This window comes from Poecile atricapillus, chromosome 15 (genome assembly GCF_030490865.1).
Source record: "Poecile atricapillus isolate bPoeAtr1 chromosome 15, bPoeAtr1.hap1, whole genome shotgun sequence".
In the NCBI taxonomy this organism is placed as follows: domain Eukaryota; kingdom Metazoa; phylum Chordata; class Aves; order Passeriformes; family Paridae; genus Poecile; species Poecile atricapillus.
This window is the reverse complement of record NC_081263.1, coordinates 3,367,335-3,387,779: the sequence shown is the minus strand read 5'-3', so window position 1 is coordinate 3,387,779 and position 20,445 is coordinate 3,367,335. Positions and strand designations below refer to the sequence as shown.

The 20,445-nt window shown below is 38.6% G+C and overlaps 1 protein-coding gene across 1 annotated transcript; it reads right to left on the bottom strand.

Moving 5' to 3' along the window:
* Window positions 1-1,157: 1,157 nt before the first annotated feature.
* RAB22A (RAB22A, member RAS oncogene family) lies at window positions 1,158-20,411 on the bottom strand. The gene is made up of 7 exons (XM_058850250.1): window positions 20,274-20,411; window positions 18,363-18,442; window positions 14,872-14,953; window positions 10,879-10,950; window positions 10,642-10,748; window positions 8,742-8,851; window positions 1,158-7,386 (listed from the first exon to the last, which is right to left on the bottom strand). Exons 1-7 carry the CDS (start codon window positions 20,307-20,309, stop codon window positions 7,289-7,291), a joined length of 585 nt encoding a protein of 194 aa, XP_058706233.1. The 5' UTR covers window positions 20,310-20,411; the 3' UTR covers window positions 1,158-7,288.
* Window positions 20,412-20,445: the final 34 nt, after the last annotated feature.

Here is a 20,445-nt window from a genome sequence, read left to right as displayed (position 1 = left end):
GCTGGACAGCACCTGAAAGCTTTGTACTGAAACAATTTTAAACAACAAGCTCATCAGTTGCAAAGCTTCTCCCTTAGAAGCTATGAAAGACTTGATCCAAGTGAAGCATTCTCAAACCATGTAGTTTGCATTTAGTTCTCAGATTCCCTATGCAAACGTCTTTTTCTCTCTATTCCAGCATATTTCTTGCATCTACCGTTCTTATACTCTGATGCACCCTCATGCCATCTTAGACAAACCCATCTGACACTATTCAAAAGCAGTTTGCTCACATCTAAGACCGTAAGTTCTAAATTGCAGGTAACAAGAAATTTAAATTATTCCAGGTCTGTTACACAAAAGATGACACAGTATGGGTTTCCTGCACAGGAGCTGCAGCCACTTGCTTAATAAAATCTGGTATCCAACCTTTTCACATGAAACAGCAGTTCAGAAACAGGATGTTATTGTTTATTTAGCTTTTGAAGGCTGCTATTAACTCAAGGTGTTAGATGTGCATCCCAGATTGAAGCAAGCAAACCACATCTTTTAAGCATCATGTAAGACACGCGAGTTAACTGCAGCCAAATCCATATTTTTGGGGACTACATAAGCAACAGAGCAGTGGTTTAAAAAAAGCAAGCTACCAACCAGCTGGCTGTATTAACAAGCAAGAGGAGATCCCTTCCCAGCACAACAGGCCCCACAACACTGCGCAGATATTAAAAGCACTTTACAGTTTTGATTGACAGAAATTTGGTCTAAGCAGTTGAGAATTGTGCATTTCATGCAGTCTAAGGTAAAAGCAATGTATTAAATAACTTGGCCCTAATAGAATTTGTCAGGCCTTGCCCTGCTTGACAAGACTGTGTGTGGCCTGCACTTTCTCAGACATGGTGCTGCAAAGAAGGGAAGTGTTACACAAAAGCTGCATTCTCTCTGCTGTTTCCCCCCATCCCTTCTTTGCACAAGTTCTTCTGCCTTTGTCTGTGTGTACATAAACCAGGGAAAAGCTCCAGTTTCTGAACACCAGTAGTCAGGACTTCTGGAAAACAGCTATTCCAGTCATTTGTACACATAAGCTATTGCTTACATTCCTCTTCTATAATTATATTGCTATAAAGACTGTTTTTTAAGATATGGAGAATTTTGGGAGCATTTATAAACAAGTCAGCATATTTATAAACAAAGCTTTTTATTAATAAAATGTTTACACCTTTTTATTTTTTTGCACAATACATCAGACTGGTAGTGATTTAGCATGTTATTACACTATAAAAGTTTATTATGAATGCTTAGGCTGAAAAGGCTGTTTACATTATGTCAAATCAACATTTCTTTATTTGCATTCTATGCACTATATGGGAGTGTAACAATTCAAACAGAAAGGAGAGAACAAAAGCCTGGTTTTCCTCATTAGCATCTACAAACCAACAATACAGACAAACCTGTACACGCTCTCAGGACCAGCCCAAGAGAAGACTAAAAAAAAAAAGTCTCAAAACATTCATAAGCTTGGGAATTCATCACTACAATATTTCATCACTAGTAATCTGACTACACTTCATGCAGTGAAGCAATGGTTGGAAATTTGTGCAGTTTACAGTGCTGCAAATGCTCTGTAACTTTGAGCGGCTTAAGTTTGTTTTAGTAAGAGATAATATAGTAAGAAGGCACAGACCTTTCAACCCTTGTAACAGGTTAACCCCATCCTAGAATGAAAAGGCAGAATGTTGTTATGAGTGACAAGAATTGCCAATACAAAGGTTAACCTTCACACATTTTACAGGCAAACATTTACTACACTGCAAGAGCTTTATGCATATCAGGTTATTTTTGTGTCCTGAACACACAAATGCAGTTTATCATTCAGAAAAGAACCCTTTTTTTTTCTTCATTGTCCTCAGTGTGGGGAGTACAAGTGGGAAGATTGACAGGAAATCTTAAGCATCTTAGCTACAGAAATGCAATCTATTTCTGTGCCTTAAATCAATTAATTCACCATCACAGTGTCAGTGCTGCATACACAATTTCAGAAAGAAGTACAAGAAAGAAAGTTAAAATACAGAAGAGGCTTACAATAGATTGCTCCTCCAGGTCAATGTGCTTTTAGCCTTCATTATGTGGTAAAATACAGTCATGGCACAGGTCTCAGCTGTAACAGTTTCATAAGGCTGTGCTAATGAATTACCATTTTGCTTACAAATATTTGCTGCTTTGACAGATACTTCTAGAACTTTGTGGCAAAAGAGACACTCACCACCTATCATTGTCTAAATCCCATAAGGAAACAAAGAACGAATTGCCAAGAAAACAATGGATTTAATAGGAAATACATACTGTAACACGAGTAAAAGATAGTAGCGGTGGATCTATCAAGGTGTCAGAGTTACAGAATATTCAAGTGCAACAACTGGATGGAGTATCACACCCACAGTGATGAAGAGCATGACAGAAGAGTGGTCTGTGTCCTTCAACATTTAAAAAAGTTGGTTTGTTCAATAACACGCATGTGAAAACATCAACAGAAACCAAGCAAAGCAAACCCCAACCTTCTTAAAAGAAAATCTTTACAAAGGTGATTAGCTCCTTAAATAAAATTTACAGTTAGTGTTTAAGCAAAAATTTAGGAACATCAATTTTCACGTTGAAGGAACAAGAACAGCAAAATTGTTTCTTCTAAGAAGTCTTTACTCTAGACTGAGAAAAGTCATCCTACTGCCTCAATTCTTCATGTAAAATAGGGAGCACCAAGAAACTCTCAGCCATTAGAACTTTTCTAAGTATTTCTGATAGCTCTTTATAGCATGTACACTCTGACAACACTATGTTAAAAATTCAGGGTTGGGTGGGGTGAGAGGAAATGGAAGTGGGGAAGGAGGAAAAAGCTGACCCTAGGGACATTGTGACATGTCAGAGGCTAAGCTCATCAGTATTCTTGGATTTCAGGACAGTCTTAGATCTCTTGAAAGATTTGTTATCTGTGACACTTCAGGGATAAAGTCTGGTAATGCTTGTTCAATTTTTTTCCAAGTTGTGAATGCATTCAGACTTTTGAGACCTCCAGAATATCAGAAGGGATTTTTCAGAAACAAATATTAGTGTCAGAAGGCCTAAGTAATTTTAGGGAATTACGTTTTGGCACGTGAATTTTTATATGATATACAAATATGTATTTTCAAGCATATTCCTTTTGACAAGCTGGAGCCATATAACTCAAAGGAAACTAACATGACTATTTTAATACTAGAATCTGTATTTCCATCTTGCATTGGTAATTCACACCGTCATCATATTTCTGTAAATCTTCTGTCACCTACCATCACTAGGCTGTGATCTACTACCAGAGATGGGACTTGAACATAAAACATCAACAGTTTTCTATAGGGAATTTTTTTGCAGATTTTTAGAGACTTAATTCCAAGTACACAATTCTCCTGCTTCGAGTAACTGACTTGTGATGTACATCTCAAGCATCTCAGATGGTTGTTCATTGACTTCCTGCTAGAAAAGTTAAGAAAGCTTGCCTTTTTCTCTCAACTATAAACCAGAAAGCCATTTTTAGAGGCTGCAAGTATTTAGGAGAGATACGTGAAGCCTTTTTACAAAATGAGCAGGCAGTGTAGAAGTTGAAGCCAGTGAATTCTGCAGGTTCTGCTCATGTTGGAGATGATTTTGCCCTGCTTGTCTGTAACTATTGCTGCTGAGTGAGGCTCACTCCAGGGTGAGCAGCTCCACTGTTCTGACAGCTTCTGTCCTGTAAATCATCCATTTCTGTGCAGATTGCTGACACAGCACACCACAAATAGCCTACACCATCCTTAACACACACTAAAGACTGTTTCACAAGCAAGTAATTCAAACTTCACTGCTAAAGCTTCCTTTTCCTAAGGAGGAATAATGTGTTATAACATTATTATAACTAATAATGTGTTATACTGGAACTAAACACTAATGTGAAGGAATAATTTAAGCTTACCAGTGTCACAAAAAAAAATCTTGCTGAAGCTAACTTTTAAACCATTCAAGATTTTCCCCTTGAATTACTTTGAGATAATTAAAATGAAGCTTTAACCAAGAATGTAGTTCTCCCTCAACCAGGTTAAAGGATTAGACTTCCAAATCAATAAGTAGGTCCAGTCTCCTCTCCTCTTACTCTCTTTCCAAGCAAATAAATAATCCTTCTTGAGCATGCTGGTAGCATTAAATGTAAAGCAACACATCAAAGACTCCAGTCTGCACAAAACATCCCTCTAAACCATTAACTGTCTGATCCTGCAGCACTTAAAGGAAGGGTCTCACTGATGGCAGCAGGGATCTGGAGTGCAGTGATTTGTTGGACTTAACACAAAGTCTTAACCTTCATGGCAACAGCAAAATTGTTAGAATTGTCTTAGCACTTTTTCAAAGCACCTCTAACAATTTTCAGTAGTATGATAACTAGATGCTACTAAATGTCAGCTTCCAAATTTCACCTACTTGGGTACTTGATATGCCAGTTTTCAGCATGTATATAAAGTATCCTACAAAACTATCTACAGCACAGATTGAGAGCCTGGCAAGTCAGCTAAGTGACTGTTTTAATAGAGGGTCAGATGAAGACACCTTCCAAAACCTGGAGCAATAATTCAAGTTGTTCCAAAGCTTAAGAATGAAATGTTTATCAAATTATATTTTTGTTCAATTCTTTAACTTCCATGAGAAATAACTGATGGTGTTTAGAAGTTGCAATAGTCATATTTTTTCAGCTAAAAATGCTCTGGATCAATGATATAACTTACACCTCATTACATTTTTACATACATGACACTTTGTCCTTTCAAACTTGTTCTGCAGAAATGAATCTGTGCAATGTGCTTTGGGATGACCCTGCTTGAGCAGGGAGGTTGAACCAGATGACCACTATGGTCCCTTTCAACCTAAACCATTCTGAGATTGTTTAATTCCCTTTGCCAGTAACTGAAAGCTGAGTCTTTCTGATGAACTCCACTCCTTAAACAGAAAGACATGATGGAATAAATCTTTAATCCTGAGCTTTTTTAACAACTTCTTACCAGGAAAAAAGTTATGAAAAATTTAGCTGGAATGGTTGATAATCAAACGCTCCAATACCAGTGTATCTCCAAATAGAGAAGCTATGTTAGGACAAAATATCATCAATTCCAGCAAGCCTAGTGCAAGATCAAAGCAGCTGACCTAACAAATTATTAATACAAAAGAAACCATTTTTCTCCAACAAAAATGAAACAATGAGCATGTGCATCTCATGCAGGCAAGATTGCATCCCAGCTTTCAGCAGGGCCAGTGATCAATAAACACTTATCTGGACTCAGAAGAACTTACATCAACTGTCTGTCTTTTTAAATAGGCAAGTGTTAAAAAGTAGCCTCACTCCAGGGTTGGCAGTTTGGACAATGTGAAACACTGGCTGTTTCTGTGTGTTCATTACCTGCAGTAATTCAAGATCAGAATTGCAGAAGCAGTAGGGTGTAAACCCATGAAGTTGGATTTCTTGGGCTCTCTAGATGCATGGAGCCTGTAGGACTATGGCAAAGGAGGCAGAATTGGCAATGCAGGGTAAGGAAAAGGCATGACAAAAATGTAGTCACCAAATATCACTAAACTCACTGACCCATCAGAAAACCTCACTGTACCAGTTTGCCTGTTTTGCTCCAGCTCTCCAAGAATTTTCAGTAACACAAATGAATCTGAAGTACAAGTCCTTTAATTTCTTACAAATTTTCCTACATTTCCTTCAGAGAAAATACTTGAGATGATAGAAAACCAGATTAAAAAAAAAAAGAATAACCATCGTCATGATCTCAGTTTGATACTAAAGCTAACCAGCATATTTTAGTATATACTCAAGTCTATTAAGCTCTTTTTCTTCAAAAGTATAAAAGTTTCTCACTAGTGCTGGTAAGAAACAAAAAGTAAAAATAAATAAAATAGCACAAACAGGTATGGTCAACCTATAGTTTAATTGAAAGCCTACTAGAACCCATACAGAATAAGCTAAACACTGATTTGCTAAAAACCCTCACAGATGAAAAACCCCCACAGATGAAAAACCCCAGGAACCAAGAGGTAATGATCTACATTACCACGTCTTTAGGTTACTTCCTATGTGTATTTTTGTGCCCAAAATAGGAAAGACTGGGTGCACCCCAAATGAAAGGTTGTTCAACTGACAGGCCTCATGCTGCCCCTACAAGATTTTCTATTGGCCCTTTCAAACATCATTGAAAGAGAAAGAATTTCATCTGCCTCTGGATGAACTCACAGTGACAATACCTAAAATGCAGGAAAAAAAACCCTGATGGAGATTCCCCAAGAGTTTATCCTTAGGTGTGGAATGAAAGGAGTGTAGAAGATTGTATTATTTTTTACTGTTTTTACATAATTTATAACACTTTAAACACTGGTCTTATAAATATAATATGAACACTTTACACATGCCAAGCAATTAAAAGCTTTCCCCAAAAACTTGTAGGTCTTATCAGAACCACTGGCAGCATCTGTTTACAGCATCTCTTTTCAGCCAGTAACCACTTAATTCAGTCAGATCTACAAGTAATTTTCTTCAACCAACATCTTAATATTAAAAAAACTTGTAACAACAAAAAGATGCCTATAAGCATACCAGTTTGCCTTAAAGTGATTACAGTCAGCATGAAAAAGAAGATTGTCTGTGGTTTAAGATCTGTTGCTTGTGTCCCCACCCCCAGCGCAGATCATCCTTAAATAAAAAGTGCAAATGGGATTTGGGGACTGGATGGACTAATTTGCCTACTATTTGTCTTCAGTTGCTCATTCTGTAGCCATCTCACATCAACTGTCCCATCATACTTTGGATTAGCTACACCAAAATTTGAAATAAGGCTCACTGAAGAAAAGGAAGAAATGACATCTAACTTCCAGACTCCTCCTAACCCAATCTCCCACAAAAGTGCTCATTTCCCTTTTTACAAAAAAAACTTCCCAAAACCTTGATTACAAAACTATGAAAACATTTCAGTTCTACCATCCATGTAGTCACCTTCCAATCAAGCAAGGCCAAAAAAGTGATGATGGATTCCCTTTGAATGCACGAGACACCGCACGCTGTGGAAGCCAGCAGGCTGCCCTGACGACTGCAGTCTTTTCTGCGCACGTACGGGTGTCACAAGAGCCAGTCCCTTTTTGGGGGACTTCGGGTGTATGAACACCAGCAAATAAAGATCTGAGACTGATAATATAAACCCAATGTGAACTATTAACTTCCAAGACCACCTACTGTATAAACAAGTTTGATTTTCTAAGGGGTCAGTCAACAGCAGCTGCGCTTTGTCACCGATGGCTGTCGTCGAAGTTTGAAGCCCTTCCCACTGGATGCGGGGTTGGTGTCAGTGGATGGAATTCTGCGACCTACAAGGAGGCAGGAAAAAGAAATTTATAGGAAATGTTATACTTGAAACTAATTCTAAGCATCCAGTGTATGCTCTGTATACAAAAATGTGCCTTCAATTAGCTATAGGTCACTAGGGAAGACATTCCTGCCTGGCAGGATGGCAGCAACAGTCTGTGTTATGTCTGTAAGAGGGACGGACATAACTGTCTGCACAAAAGGACAGCAAGGCACTTTGAAGTCAATTTAGCAGCAGCTACACTTCAGGCTGATCTAGACCTGGACAGCTGAGCTGTAAAAGCACTTGGAGAGTACTTTGCAGGATGCAATACCATCTGGAACAGCTTGAGAACAACCATCTTGACCTGTATTTCCACAGATCACCTGCATCGGGCTTAACAAAGGAGTGCTTGTAGAGAGAGCTGCTTTACTCATCTCATCAGTCTTTAAAATGGACTGCTCCTGGTTGAGCATTCTCTTCTAAGGAGGATTTATGATTTTTTTCCCCCCCATAATTTATTCAAGATCAATTTTAGAGAGCAACTATTAAGTCAATAAATCAGGAAGCTAATCTACAGCACATACTCTTTACATCAGCTTCAATATATTCAATGCTATGCTTCTATAGACCCTATTTTTTTTCTTAAGTCTGATGTTTCTGTAGTTAGTCCTCTTTTCACAAACAGGCTGACACACCTGCACATTGGTGTTGCTACTTGACACATATCCTCTAAATAACATTGCACAGAATTCACTTTGGAATATTGTCTGCTTTTTATTCACACATATAAATAGTATCATTGTTGTCCTCCCCACAAATGGGACAGAAAAGATTTCCAATTTAATATAAAAAACCCCCAAAGTACTAAAAACATACTTGAGGAAAATCTACATGTAGTAGTTGCTATTCCCCATGCAATAATCTGGCATTTATGAATTATTGTATTTTTTAAAATACACTTTTTTACCCAAAGTAAAAGGACTAAGAGTAAGAACTTAATTCCTATTCTCAGATGTATAAAGTCTGGATCTTCCTTATGCCATTTCCTTCCTTTTCCATGACCTTGGAAGTACTAATTGGAACATTCAATAACAGACATGGTAAGATGACACTGACTTCTGACAGGAGTACCCTGCCTGGTATTTATCCAGCAGCATCACAGTAGGCTGAAAACCTCTAGAGGAATATTTAGAAGTCATTAGGTGAACAGAAATTCATGCAGCTCATTTTGCAGTTTGTAGTCATGTCAGATTGTAACAAATTTAGTACAAAGTCTGTAAATTTTCACCCAAATAGCATAACAAGTAATACAGAAATCAAATTTCTATGCAAGTTTTTTGCAGAAGAAAGTACATTAACTGTTTAAATACTTACTAATTTCTATAAAGAGTTCATTAATGTTTATTGCATTTTTCGCACTTGTCTCTACAAATATTGCATGAATGGAATCTGCATAGTCTTTAGCATCTTTTTCCATGACTTCTCTGGAACAAAAAAAAAAAAAAAAAAAAAAGCAAAGAAAAATTCATGAATGCAGAAGAACCCCATTACTCAAAACCTTAAGGGACAGATTAAGTTTTTAAGTGTCTCCTGTAATGAATATTTTACATGTTTGGCATCACAGTACTCCCTCATGCTGAAGCTGATGCTCCTTCTTTACTCAGTCTCCCTGCCTTGAGGTGCGAGCACAGTCATGAACTACTCAAGGCCTTAATCCATCTGACATTGCACTGCTTTTGTCTGGAGTGCTCTAATCTTAGGTCTGCAATCAATCCTCTTCTGAGGTGTGTTTTTCACCCCACCAGCTTTATACGTCCTAAGAAGATCCTAAAGCATTATTTCAAATGATCCTGTGCATTTCTTATGACTGTTTACAAAACCAAAGTATCTCCCAACACTGCACAAATCATCAGTGTAGCATTTACGTTGCATGAAGATGTAGCTATAAAAAAGGAATATTTTTATACTGAGCACACAGAAGTGTACAAGTTATTCTGCTCCCCAAAGTAGGCAACTTGATGATTTTGTTTCTTTCCTTAAACAAAATGAAAAATACAAACTCCAGTAGCTGTAGGGAGGTCTGGACTTTATATTGTATCACTTCACATACAATTTCTACAACACACTGGCTACTTTCAGTTATGAGAGACTTTAGGATATCAAGAGCATGGACTTTGAGCAGTGGCTCAAATATTGCTTCTGACTAAAGGACAAGGAATCCTCCTCATTAGCTTGAATAGCAATGTTTACACTTATGATGCCAGCTGAGCATGTGAGACTTGAATTCTGTTCTAAATAATTTTACACTCTATTTACTTCAACAGACATGCTACTTCTAATGAAAGTTATTAGAACTCACTAGATAACTTCTAGGTATTAGCAATTTGTAAAACCATACTCAGAGCCACCTTTGCAGTGGTTCTTTAAACATATAACCAGCTGTCTCCTTTGAGACACCAGCTGTGGTGCCTTTTCCAGCAAAACCTAAACCCAAGAAGTTTACACACACCTTCTTTCTGAATTTTGGCTTATTTAACAAGGACATCAATAAAAAAGGCCTTCTTTTGTTTTTAGTACATGCCTTCCTGAAAGTTTGGCTGTTCATAAAGTTTCTCAAGAGCTTTTCCCGCTCCCTGCAACTATTTTGGCCACAGCCAATTCCACCCCAATATTTAAGCAGGGAAGGAAGGCACCTGAACAAGCAAGTTAGAAAAACCTACACAATGCTTTCCAACAGACTTGGTATTTTTCCTAACAAAATGAGGTGCTACAGACTGACAGGGGCACTTCTTGTAAAGTGAGGTAAACAGCTTCTATTACACTATAGTTTCACAGGCAGTTTAGGTTTGTGTAACTTGGCACTGCCACCAGAAAAGGTAATCCTGTCTCCCTGTAAACTGCTCATTCCTAACCCTGCTATCCCCACACCGTTATGCCAGCAAGTGTTCATGGTGTGAGAAAGATAAATATACTTGGAACAGTTTTCTTTTTTTTTTTTTAAAGGGTTAGTTTTAATCTGGATCCATTTTACAGCCCAATTTACTGCCCAATCACACGTGTACTCACATCAGCACAGGGGAGGAAGTAGGTGAGACCATCCAAGGGCAGACTAACCACATCTTCTGACAGCAGAAACAGCTCAAACCCCTTGTGAAACTACAACACTAGAGCAGAGCAGCTCAAATTGTTCCAAACCTTTCAGCTGCTCTAAAATCTTAAAATATTTAGTGCTAGGTCTTAAGGAAAACCCTAAAAATTGACAGGAGTTATTTACCTGACATCATTAAGATCACACTTATTTCCTGCAATAGCTACAACAATGTTGGGAGGTCCATGCTGGCGAAGCTCTTTAACCCAGTTCTTTAACGTTGAAAAAGTTTCCTAATGTGGAAAAAAAAAAAAAAAAGAAAGAAGACAGAAGGAATTAAGAAATTAAGAGTCAGAACTAGTCCATGGCACAAATAAAAAAGCCCCAGAAATTATAATGCTGGGTCAAGATCAAATTTCTTACCTCTTTTGTGATGTCATAGACTATAATGGCTGCTGCTGACCCTCGGTAATACATCGGAGCTAAAGCACGAAACTGGAAGAAAGACAGCAGACAACATAAACCTGATCTTCCACTGACCTCCAGAACCTCACTATCATTATTACTATTGAAAAAAGTGAAAACCAAGATCACAGCAGTGAAAAACTTTCCTTTACAGTCACAACTAGTCTGTGCAGTAGAGCACATAACCTCCCAGGAAGGCATTGTTCTCCTAAGGCCAGGCAATAAATCCTGTGGTATCAGCAGCACCAAGGCAAACTTGATCTTGTTTTGCCAAGATTAGAACCTCTCACTTAACAGACTGTCTACACAAACATGCATGTGCTCAACTTTAAACACCAAACAAGGACAAAAATGCAGGGAGAAGGCAAGGCCAACTTTGACTAAGACAAAAATGTTAAGAAAATTAGCATATATTAATTTTGATCTGAAATCTTCAGAAGCTGCTGTCAACTTCTAGCCCCATGGATCAGTCATCAGTCTTAAATGCTAGAAATGTTGATTTCTTCAGAATCTAACTTATGGCTTCAGTTTTTCCCTCAAATTTAGAAGAATGTTTAAACCAAAAAACTGCAAAAGCACACAGCTATGTGCCCTGTTGCAAGTAGAGCTTTAAGGAATGTACTAGATAAAAGGCTGCAGTGATTTTCAGAATTAAATCTACAGCAGGTCTGTTTGCTTGGTAGGGCCTGTACCTTTATGTGGACAGAACCTTATGAATCCATTACAAAAAAAGAGTGATAAAGCACACAATCAAATTGCATCAAAAAATATCAGTGAAGCATTCTTAAGAACAGTGGGGTATTCTGCCAACTTTAAAAAAGCCAAGACAACTAATCTAGCAACCAGAACTTTCCATCAAAATGCAAAGTGAACTGCATGTATTGGTTCCATGTAAGCATATATGATTTAGAACTTTTGTGCATCTTACTCAGGGTAAAAATAATGAATTGGATACAGTTTTTCATAAAGGCTTATTCATTTCTAATAAAATACCAATTTCCTTTTGCATAGTACAGTTCAACTGAGAATGATATAATAAATCATAAAAATCTCGCTATAAAGCAGAATTCCAGACCATTTACATTTGGCTCTAAAATTCTGTTTTGAAAATAGGATTTTGAATGCAAAGTTCAGAATATAAAAATATTTAATAGTGGGAAAGGGAAACATGGGCAGGCATTCAGTTCACATTGGGACATAATCCCTCTCTTCCTTCTAAGTACTAAAATATAAAGGGAAACATATTTGGTAAACCACCACTTGGATGGGTTGCAACCTGGCTTTTTGATTATTCCACTATTTACATTGGGAAAAAACCAACTTTCACTTGCTGATTTTGTATTACTCTCATTTCCTGGCTGCTAACACTTAGATACTTTTTTCCACCTAAGAGCAGTCGGCAGATAAAATATATTAATAAAACAGATGTTACCAGAAACACTGGATTTTCCTTTTGCCATTTTTCCAAAGACTTCAGCTTGCCCCCCAGGCTCCAATTTGTGTTTTGACAGAATTATTAATGGAATTATGCATAATGGAATTATACAGGGAAACTCAAAACTGTTAGGTAAGAAGACAAAAATACTAATTACTCTAAACTACCTCCTATCAGTTGAACTCAGTGTAGAAGAAATGAGAGAAGAAATAAGATGTGTGTGTAAATGAGGTGTGTGAATGACTTGGTGCACATTTCCACCCCTAGAACAAGGTTATCCAGCCACTGAGAGCAAGGGGGTGCCCAGAAGCAGTGCAGCACTATTTGCAGCTGGGCTTTTGAAATGGGAAACAGCAAACACTCCTCTAGGAGCCAGGACTGTGAATTCCATGCATTCCACATCATAGCTCAGCAGAGACATTTCAGTTCCAAGAATGGTGTGGACATTTTTAGTATTCCAGACCTATTCCATAGAGGGAATCCCTTCCATAATTCACTGTCAGATATGTTGCATGAGCAGAAAACTGTGCTACAGATCTCAGGGCCAGGCAGGTATACAGCCCATTTGTGCCAGCAGTGATAGTTCTGTCCTGCTCTGGAGAAAGAAATGTCTGTGAAGATACTGAATCATTTCAAAGGAAACATCCTTGCTCACATATCACTGATTTCCTTGGTTATACTGGGGTCTCAAGTGACTTCTCTCAGATATGGAATATGAATTTCACAGGTATCACAGCTTCTGGGTCAGAGTCCTGGCAAGACACCTTTCCTTTTTTGATTTCAATAAAGATATCAAGCAACTTGTATGGAAGAAAATTAAAGAGATATCACTGAGAGTCCAAAAATAGACCAGGAACATGCTGGTCATGTACAGAGATGCTTCCTCAGATTAGATGTGCTGAATACAAATTACAAGGTCCTCCCATTGCTTGCACAGTTAAAGTGAACAGGATGGAATGCTAAAATGTAATGGATGTTTCCTGCCAAATAGTGGCAGGCATGTTTATAAAGGTTTCAATTTAGGAGCACCAACCTCTAAAAATTCATACTCTACCTCTCAGAATATCACTTTCCAGCAATAACATTCCAGAATGGGCTATGATGTTCACTTAAGACAAACTATTTACAGCAAATGCTGACTGACTGCTGGGAATGGAAGGGCTCAGGATATTTTTGATAACACAGATACTATTGGACATATTCCTGGGAAATATCCCTGACAAGTTTGCTTTCTATGGTGTGGCTGGAAAGAAATAAATTGTCATTCAAAATCTACAGCATTAAATTACGATACAAATACACTTGAGTTACTTCCTAGCCATCACCAAGCCAATGAGCTGGCAACTCAGTTCCACCAAGAATCCTAAAGGTCAAGTGCCTGTGGATAGGTATGACTGAACCTTTACAAGGTGTTTTGTTTTGTTTGTTTTTACTGGGGGGGTTGTTTTTTTTGTTTGTTTGTTTGGTTCTTTTTGTTTGGGCTGTTTCTCAAGCCAATCCTGAAAAGCAGTACAGCTGTATTTGCCTGTTGCTACCCTGAAGTAATAACACAACCTAATAACACAACCTTTGTCACAGTTACCTCATATCCTAAATAAACTCATCATGAGTACTTGGCAGTTGCCAGTAGTTCACTTGCAGTCAAGAAACAGCAAGAATAAGCACTGTTAATAAATCTACTGTAATTTCTACTGCTCTTACTAGTAATCCATAAGCAAGCAAGTTCCCTAGCAAAGGATTCCTTTTAAATTCCAAGTAAAATCATGCAAATTAATTAGCTGGGATTTCATCTGATTAGTCATTTTCTTCAAAGTTTTGTTGCCTCCTCTCAGAACTATGCATGCTGCAGAGATCAAAACCCCAAACTACCAAATTAAAATTTAAATTTCAAAAGAGATTCCTTGACATAGCTTCTAACAGCATCAGATTTGATTAGTAAAACTTTACAAAAGGATAAAAGATCAGTTATCACCTGTAACATTGCTTAAAACTCTGCTTTGGAAAGCCTAAATCTACATCCTATTCACATTTATAACTCTTACAGTAAAGCTAACAGAATGTGTCAGCAGTTGTGTATCTTTCCAGAATCAAGGCCTTACTTGTACTCTGAAACATGGTTAATTTATTTCACTTTGATTCTTCTGGTGCTGCACTGGCTGGAAATATTGCAGTTGAACATTTAAAACTCAACTAGAAATGGTACTAGAGTGTGCTGCTGGCTTCCCCCCACACCATCCTTGTTTTCTCTGGAAAGACCATTCCCTTTCAGTGAATCTAAACCCAGACTATTGTTTCATAAACTTCTCTTCAGTAATCTTCCTTACCTTTACACTTTAATCATGATATCAATGAAAAATAAAAACATCTACATCACCCACATCTAATAGGAACCTCCATAGAAACGAATTCTAATACATGTTTGTAAAACCAGATCACTTTGTGACTTTCAGGGGCAGAGTTGAAAAGCAACCCAAGCTCTGGCCCAAACTTTCTCCACAGATATTGACTTTACTTACCCGCTCCTGTCCAGCTGTATCCCAAATCAGGAATTTATGCAGCTCATTTTGATACTGTACAGTCTTGGTCATAAATGAGGCTCTGAAAAAAAAATTACACAGTTCATACTTTTTGAGAATATAAATCCTTAGAACATTCATTACCACCATGAGCTTTCAAAAAGGTTCACATTCCAATAAAAGCGCTTTCCCCACACATAAACACACAAACTGATGAAGCATTTCAGACATAAAGGCTGAAATTAAGAGAGGATGAAATTTCCTTTCAGAAACTGACATTCAACTACCAAAACACAACATGAATGCAAATTATAGGTTTTAATTGTTTGTAAGCTTTAGATTAAAAATATAGGATATATGACAAAAAAACCCAGAAAAGTCAGCCTTTTAACAACATTCCTCCTCACAGCACCACAGCAATCACTTCAGTGCACACTGGAAACTTCTGGAGGGAAAGAGGTCAAGTTCTTCCCTTTGTATCAGTTTTTTCTATCTCTGTATTAACATTAAGGTAAGTGCTGGTAAATCCATACTTGGGAATAAAATAGGAGATGGATATCAGTATTGGTAGGTGTTAACAGGACAAAGAAATCAATAGAGTAAATTGCTTGTTGTCTGCACCTTGTACAGCTCCCAAAACCTGTCTGGCATTACATATTCTAGTTTGCAGAGGCTCTTGGACTTCCAGAAGATTAAAAAAAACCCACAAAAAGACAGCTTTCTCCTATGTTCCAGATGCTTCTCCCCTGGCTCAAATTCTAGATGTTAAATATTGCAAAGTACTTTTGTGGTTTATTTGATCTGCTTTAGCTGAATGAGTGAATTTCCCACAAGAACACAAATTCAGTGACCTTACTCTTTTACAAGAGGGAGTCCTTTGCTGTATCTCTCACCTGTAGGCACATTTTTCACTGGAAAAACCACACACTGAATTAAAATCCTTGTACAGCTAGAGCTGACATAACTGTTTTAAGCACATGAGATCCTACACTGTGAACTTGAATGCCTCTTGTGTGATTAATTCCTGCCACTTGAAAATATTGCAGACTTCCAAACTTGTTCTTCTGTCAGTTTTGACGGGATTGTGAAGACACTGGAGCTTCTTACAGTGCTCCAAACTTGCTGTACAGTCAGACAGCAAGAGTCAGTATGATCAGCATTGCATACCCGAGCCTGGGACTCTGAACTTCAGTTTATCTTGGGGCTTAAGAACCACTTAATGATGTCCTTGACACTTTTGTAACGAATGTAACTGCAAGCTTGGGGCTTGTTTCACTGCTATAAGAGGACAATTAGCTAGGTACATTAACGAAGAGGAAAGAGAGCAGTTACACAATGTTTCAGCTGGTAAGAGGTTACCTCCCTATTCCTTAAGCCCAGATAATTTGCCAAATACTGTGTCAGTCTCCAAAGTTGATTCCCCTTTTAAGAAGCCGAATATAAAGTTGCAACACCCCTAAAAACAGAGCCTAATTGCAATGCATCTCAACACCAAAAACTAGCTGACGTGTTTCTGCAATGAATAAAGAAAATCAAAGTGATAGGAGTATCTCTAGTAAAGCACAGCAGATACTTTCACTTCCTTTAAGACTGCTACAAATTATGCATAAAATCGGAATTCTCCTACCAATATGGAAACAGTTTCCTAAACATAGATTCTCACTGAATTTATCTTCCTTGCTGCTATAGACCAAAACATCCCTATACAGTCAATTTGAACTGAACAGCTGTGTTTCTCTAATTCACATCACAACTAAACCATCCCCAGTGGTACCTGACAAGAGGTTAAATGCTTCTTGAAATTCTTTGACAATTGGGTCAACAAAACCCTCCAAGGTGGAGTTATCCTTGATGACTTTTAGTAGGAATAATGTCTGTTTTCTTACTAAATTTTCCAGCTGCTTCTCCCAGCCAAGTAGGCACTATAACTTGTTTGATATTCCTTTTTGATGCTATAAAGAAAGACTAGATATTCTGCAGTACCTAAAGGTATATGCTGGTTAAATGTCCCATCAGCATTCTGAGGGGAGAAAAGTTGCAGAATTCTGACAGAGCTTCTGCAGCTGCCCATATCAGAAACAGAGCAATGAACATTGACAAAAACAGTGTGATTGCTCAGCTGACTCTAAGGGGAATGAAAACAGGACAGGAAACAAGATCATATCTCATGAACTCAAAGACCCAGGAATAAAGTTGAAACATTTTCAGCCTTAGTTTTGCAAGTTTCTCAAAGCTCTTCTAATCCTTACTTTATCCTTTCCACCTACTAGTCTCAATTAGGAATTAAAGTATAAAAAAAAAGAAAAAAGTAAAGATTAATTTAAGTTTTCAGACTGTGTATCTTGTTGGAGCTTCACACAATCCCTGCATTTGGGCAAGTTTTGATTCCTTTACACAGCAAATGACCAAAATAACCAGTCCTCAGACCAGTGAATGATTTTGTTAAGGCTAGTAAAAGACAGACTTTCAGTCTGTCACTTCAAGCAACTATAATGATATCAGTACTGTCAATAAACCTCTTTTAACAGGGAAATTTAAACAAAAGCATATTTCTACAATACATCTTGCAGTTCAATGTCAGTATTTATACTTAGAAAAAGAAGAGGTTGTAAGAGAAAAGAGAGACATCATGGGAACCTCAATTTGTCAGAAGGACAGGATGAGACACAGCTGATCTTTATCAGCAGGATCTTTTTTTGGTCAAAGCTGTAGCAGAGCCTGTGTGACACCTGAGACAGGAAATTATAGTGACACCCCCACACACCTCTTGGCATTGAGCAAAGGCTGTCCTCCCATAAGCCAAAAATTGCTTCTGATCAAAGCAGCCCAAAAGACAATTGTTAAGCAAAAAAAAGGCAGCAAAAGAAATAAAAAGATCCAACCACTCCAAGAATCTCTGATGCTTGCCCTTCCTTCTATCCATTCAAAGATTTGAGATCAATAATGTTGCTACTCTGAGGCTCAAGTTTCAAATACTCCCCTTACCCATGAGACCAACAGCAAAAACAGTTTCATCAGTTAGATTTGTGTGTGCCTTTCATACAGATGTGCAACGTTTTAACTAATTCATGGTGAGACCTACCTGAATTATGTTAACAATCCTTAAAAGCCTAGGAGACTTATAGTACTTGAGTCTTTAAAAAATTGTATTAGAACCCGTGGAGTTGCATAATAATTAGATGTTGAAATTTAAAGGTTGTGCATGAGAAAAGCATGCTGTCCTTTTAGCAGAAGCATCTGTAGTGCAATTTATTCATTGCTAGCTTAGATTAACAATACAAAATGGTCCAGACCTTACACATAAAAATGGAAGCTGCAGGAGTGCTGAGAACACTCCTACGTGTCCTGAGGTAGCTCACAAGCTTAATTAAGGCTGCAGTCATGTTTATTACCACATTTAGCTGCCACACACGAAGAACTCCCAAGTGATCTCTTCAGGTAATCTCATTTTATTCTTGCATAAATCACATTTACTTCATTTAGTTTCTTACCCTATTGTTGGGTTGATGTTGGGATCAAAGCTATCTTCGACAAATCTCCACACAATACTTGATTTGCCCACACCAGTGTCCTAAAAAATAGAAACAGTTGAAAGTGGTATTAGTTACTATGAACAGATGATTCCTTTTGTCCTCAAGTCCTGCAGTACACTGCAGTGAATAACACATTCCTGCAGAGAATCCCAGAGAAGTTGTGAAACACTTCAGGTATTATATTAATTTAGTAGCAAATGAAAGGTCTGTGACAAATTACAGTTTTCTAAACAAAATTGGTTTTTTTTTTGAAGGACCACACAAATCTGCATTCTCACTTACTGTTACTCAAACTTTGGGCTTTTTTACAAAGCTATGCACACCTTGCAATGGAAGAACAGTGAGAAAAGACCACTTTTGGTTAAATATGCAGCAACTGAATATGGCTTGCCAGGATGAAGGACCAGAGGAGCACATGAAATTATACAAGTGTGACACATGCTTTCAACCTCTGACTAATGCTGTCCCACCCTGCTTAATGAAAGACTTGAATTTTTTTCTGTGACACACCTGAAACATGTTACTAATGCAACTCTACAGTGCTAAAAATGGTGAAAGAGGAAACATAAAACAAAAATTCTGGATTGCGTATATTTTTGTAGCGCTGAATCCGCGGTTAAAAAGCAAAAGATATAGAGAAGTCACATTTAGAAGTGAAATAAACTCTTAGCGGAAAACACTTCTCAGTAGAAGCAGAACATTTGTAATTGTATTTTAATTAAGACATGTGGAGACAAACTTTTTGCTTTATATTTCCTGTGTCATGAAAACTGTAAAGAATAAACCCCTGAGGAATTGCTTCACTGTAAATGAAGTTTTACATCACTCATGCATTTATATATATATATTTTTTTTTAAATCTCCTGAATATTGCAGCAATTTGGGTACACTATGTATGATTGTGTTCATCCTGCCAAGCTGTTTTCCTCTCCAGGAAAAGCACATTATCATAGCCCTGTGTTTTATACTGTTTGCAGGCTCATTAATAAGAGCAAATCTTAAAAAGAGAAATACAGATGTGGTTCCTGGCTCGGGGAGTTCAAGTTTTCCTGGGTGGATATTCTCCTTTACTTCCAAGACAAAAGGTTTCTGAGGCCAGGTGAACATAAACAGTAGTTACCCCAAATACCTTTATAAGACAAAGGGCACACAAACACATAATCTTCCCCTCTGAAGGGCAATGTGGCTATTTAGAAGTAGAAAACAACTCTGAACAACAGAGGGTTTCAATGCAGGTGGTGACACCTCCACCTGTTCAACTTGGGGCTCTCAAACCAAACCAAGCCAAGACGAAGCTTCATACCCTTCAATTTTGAAACTTCTGCTTCAGTTCGCTCCGTGTCTCCTCCTTCCACCACCTGCAAGGCTTTCGAACCTACATATGTTTTTACAATATAAATTCAGGCCACTCCCTCTCTCTCCCACCAGTTTTCAGGTGCTTCCATTTATTTTGTGAACTCCAAGCCCGACTCAGCCTAGGAGAAAGAGGGAAGCACCTACTGGACGTTTGTGCTTCCTCTCTTATTTTTAAAAGGAGAACAGGGCAGAAAAGGAGCGATACTGAGCCCCGGCAGACACTTCCCCCGCGGAGGGGAAGGCGCGTCCGCCCGGTCCCCTCAGAGGGATGGGGCGAGGGCCACTCCGCGCCCGGGGAGAGCTCCCCACGCTCGGCGCCTCTGGCAGGGGTTCTCCGAGCTCTGAGAGAAGCTTTCTGCCATCGCCGAAGAGCCTCTCCAGCCTCTGACAGAGGCTCTCCGCCATCACCAGAGGCTTCCCGGCGCTCTGACAAGAGGCTCCCCGCCACCACAGAGCCTCTCCAGCCGGCCCCTCATTCCGCTCCCACCCTCTCTCCCGCCGCTCAGCACTTACCCCCAGAAGACAAACTTTCAGCTCCCTTAGAGCCATGGCCAGGCGGGCAGCGCCTTCAGCGAGCGCCTGAGACGCGGCCCAGCACAATCATCGCCGTCCGCGCGGCGGCCGCCCCCCGCCCGCCCCGGTTACCCGCACACCGCGCTCCTCCTCAGGCTGCGCGGACGCGCCG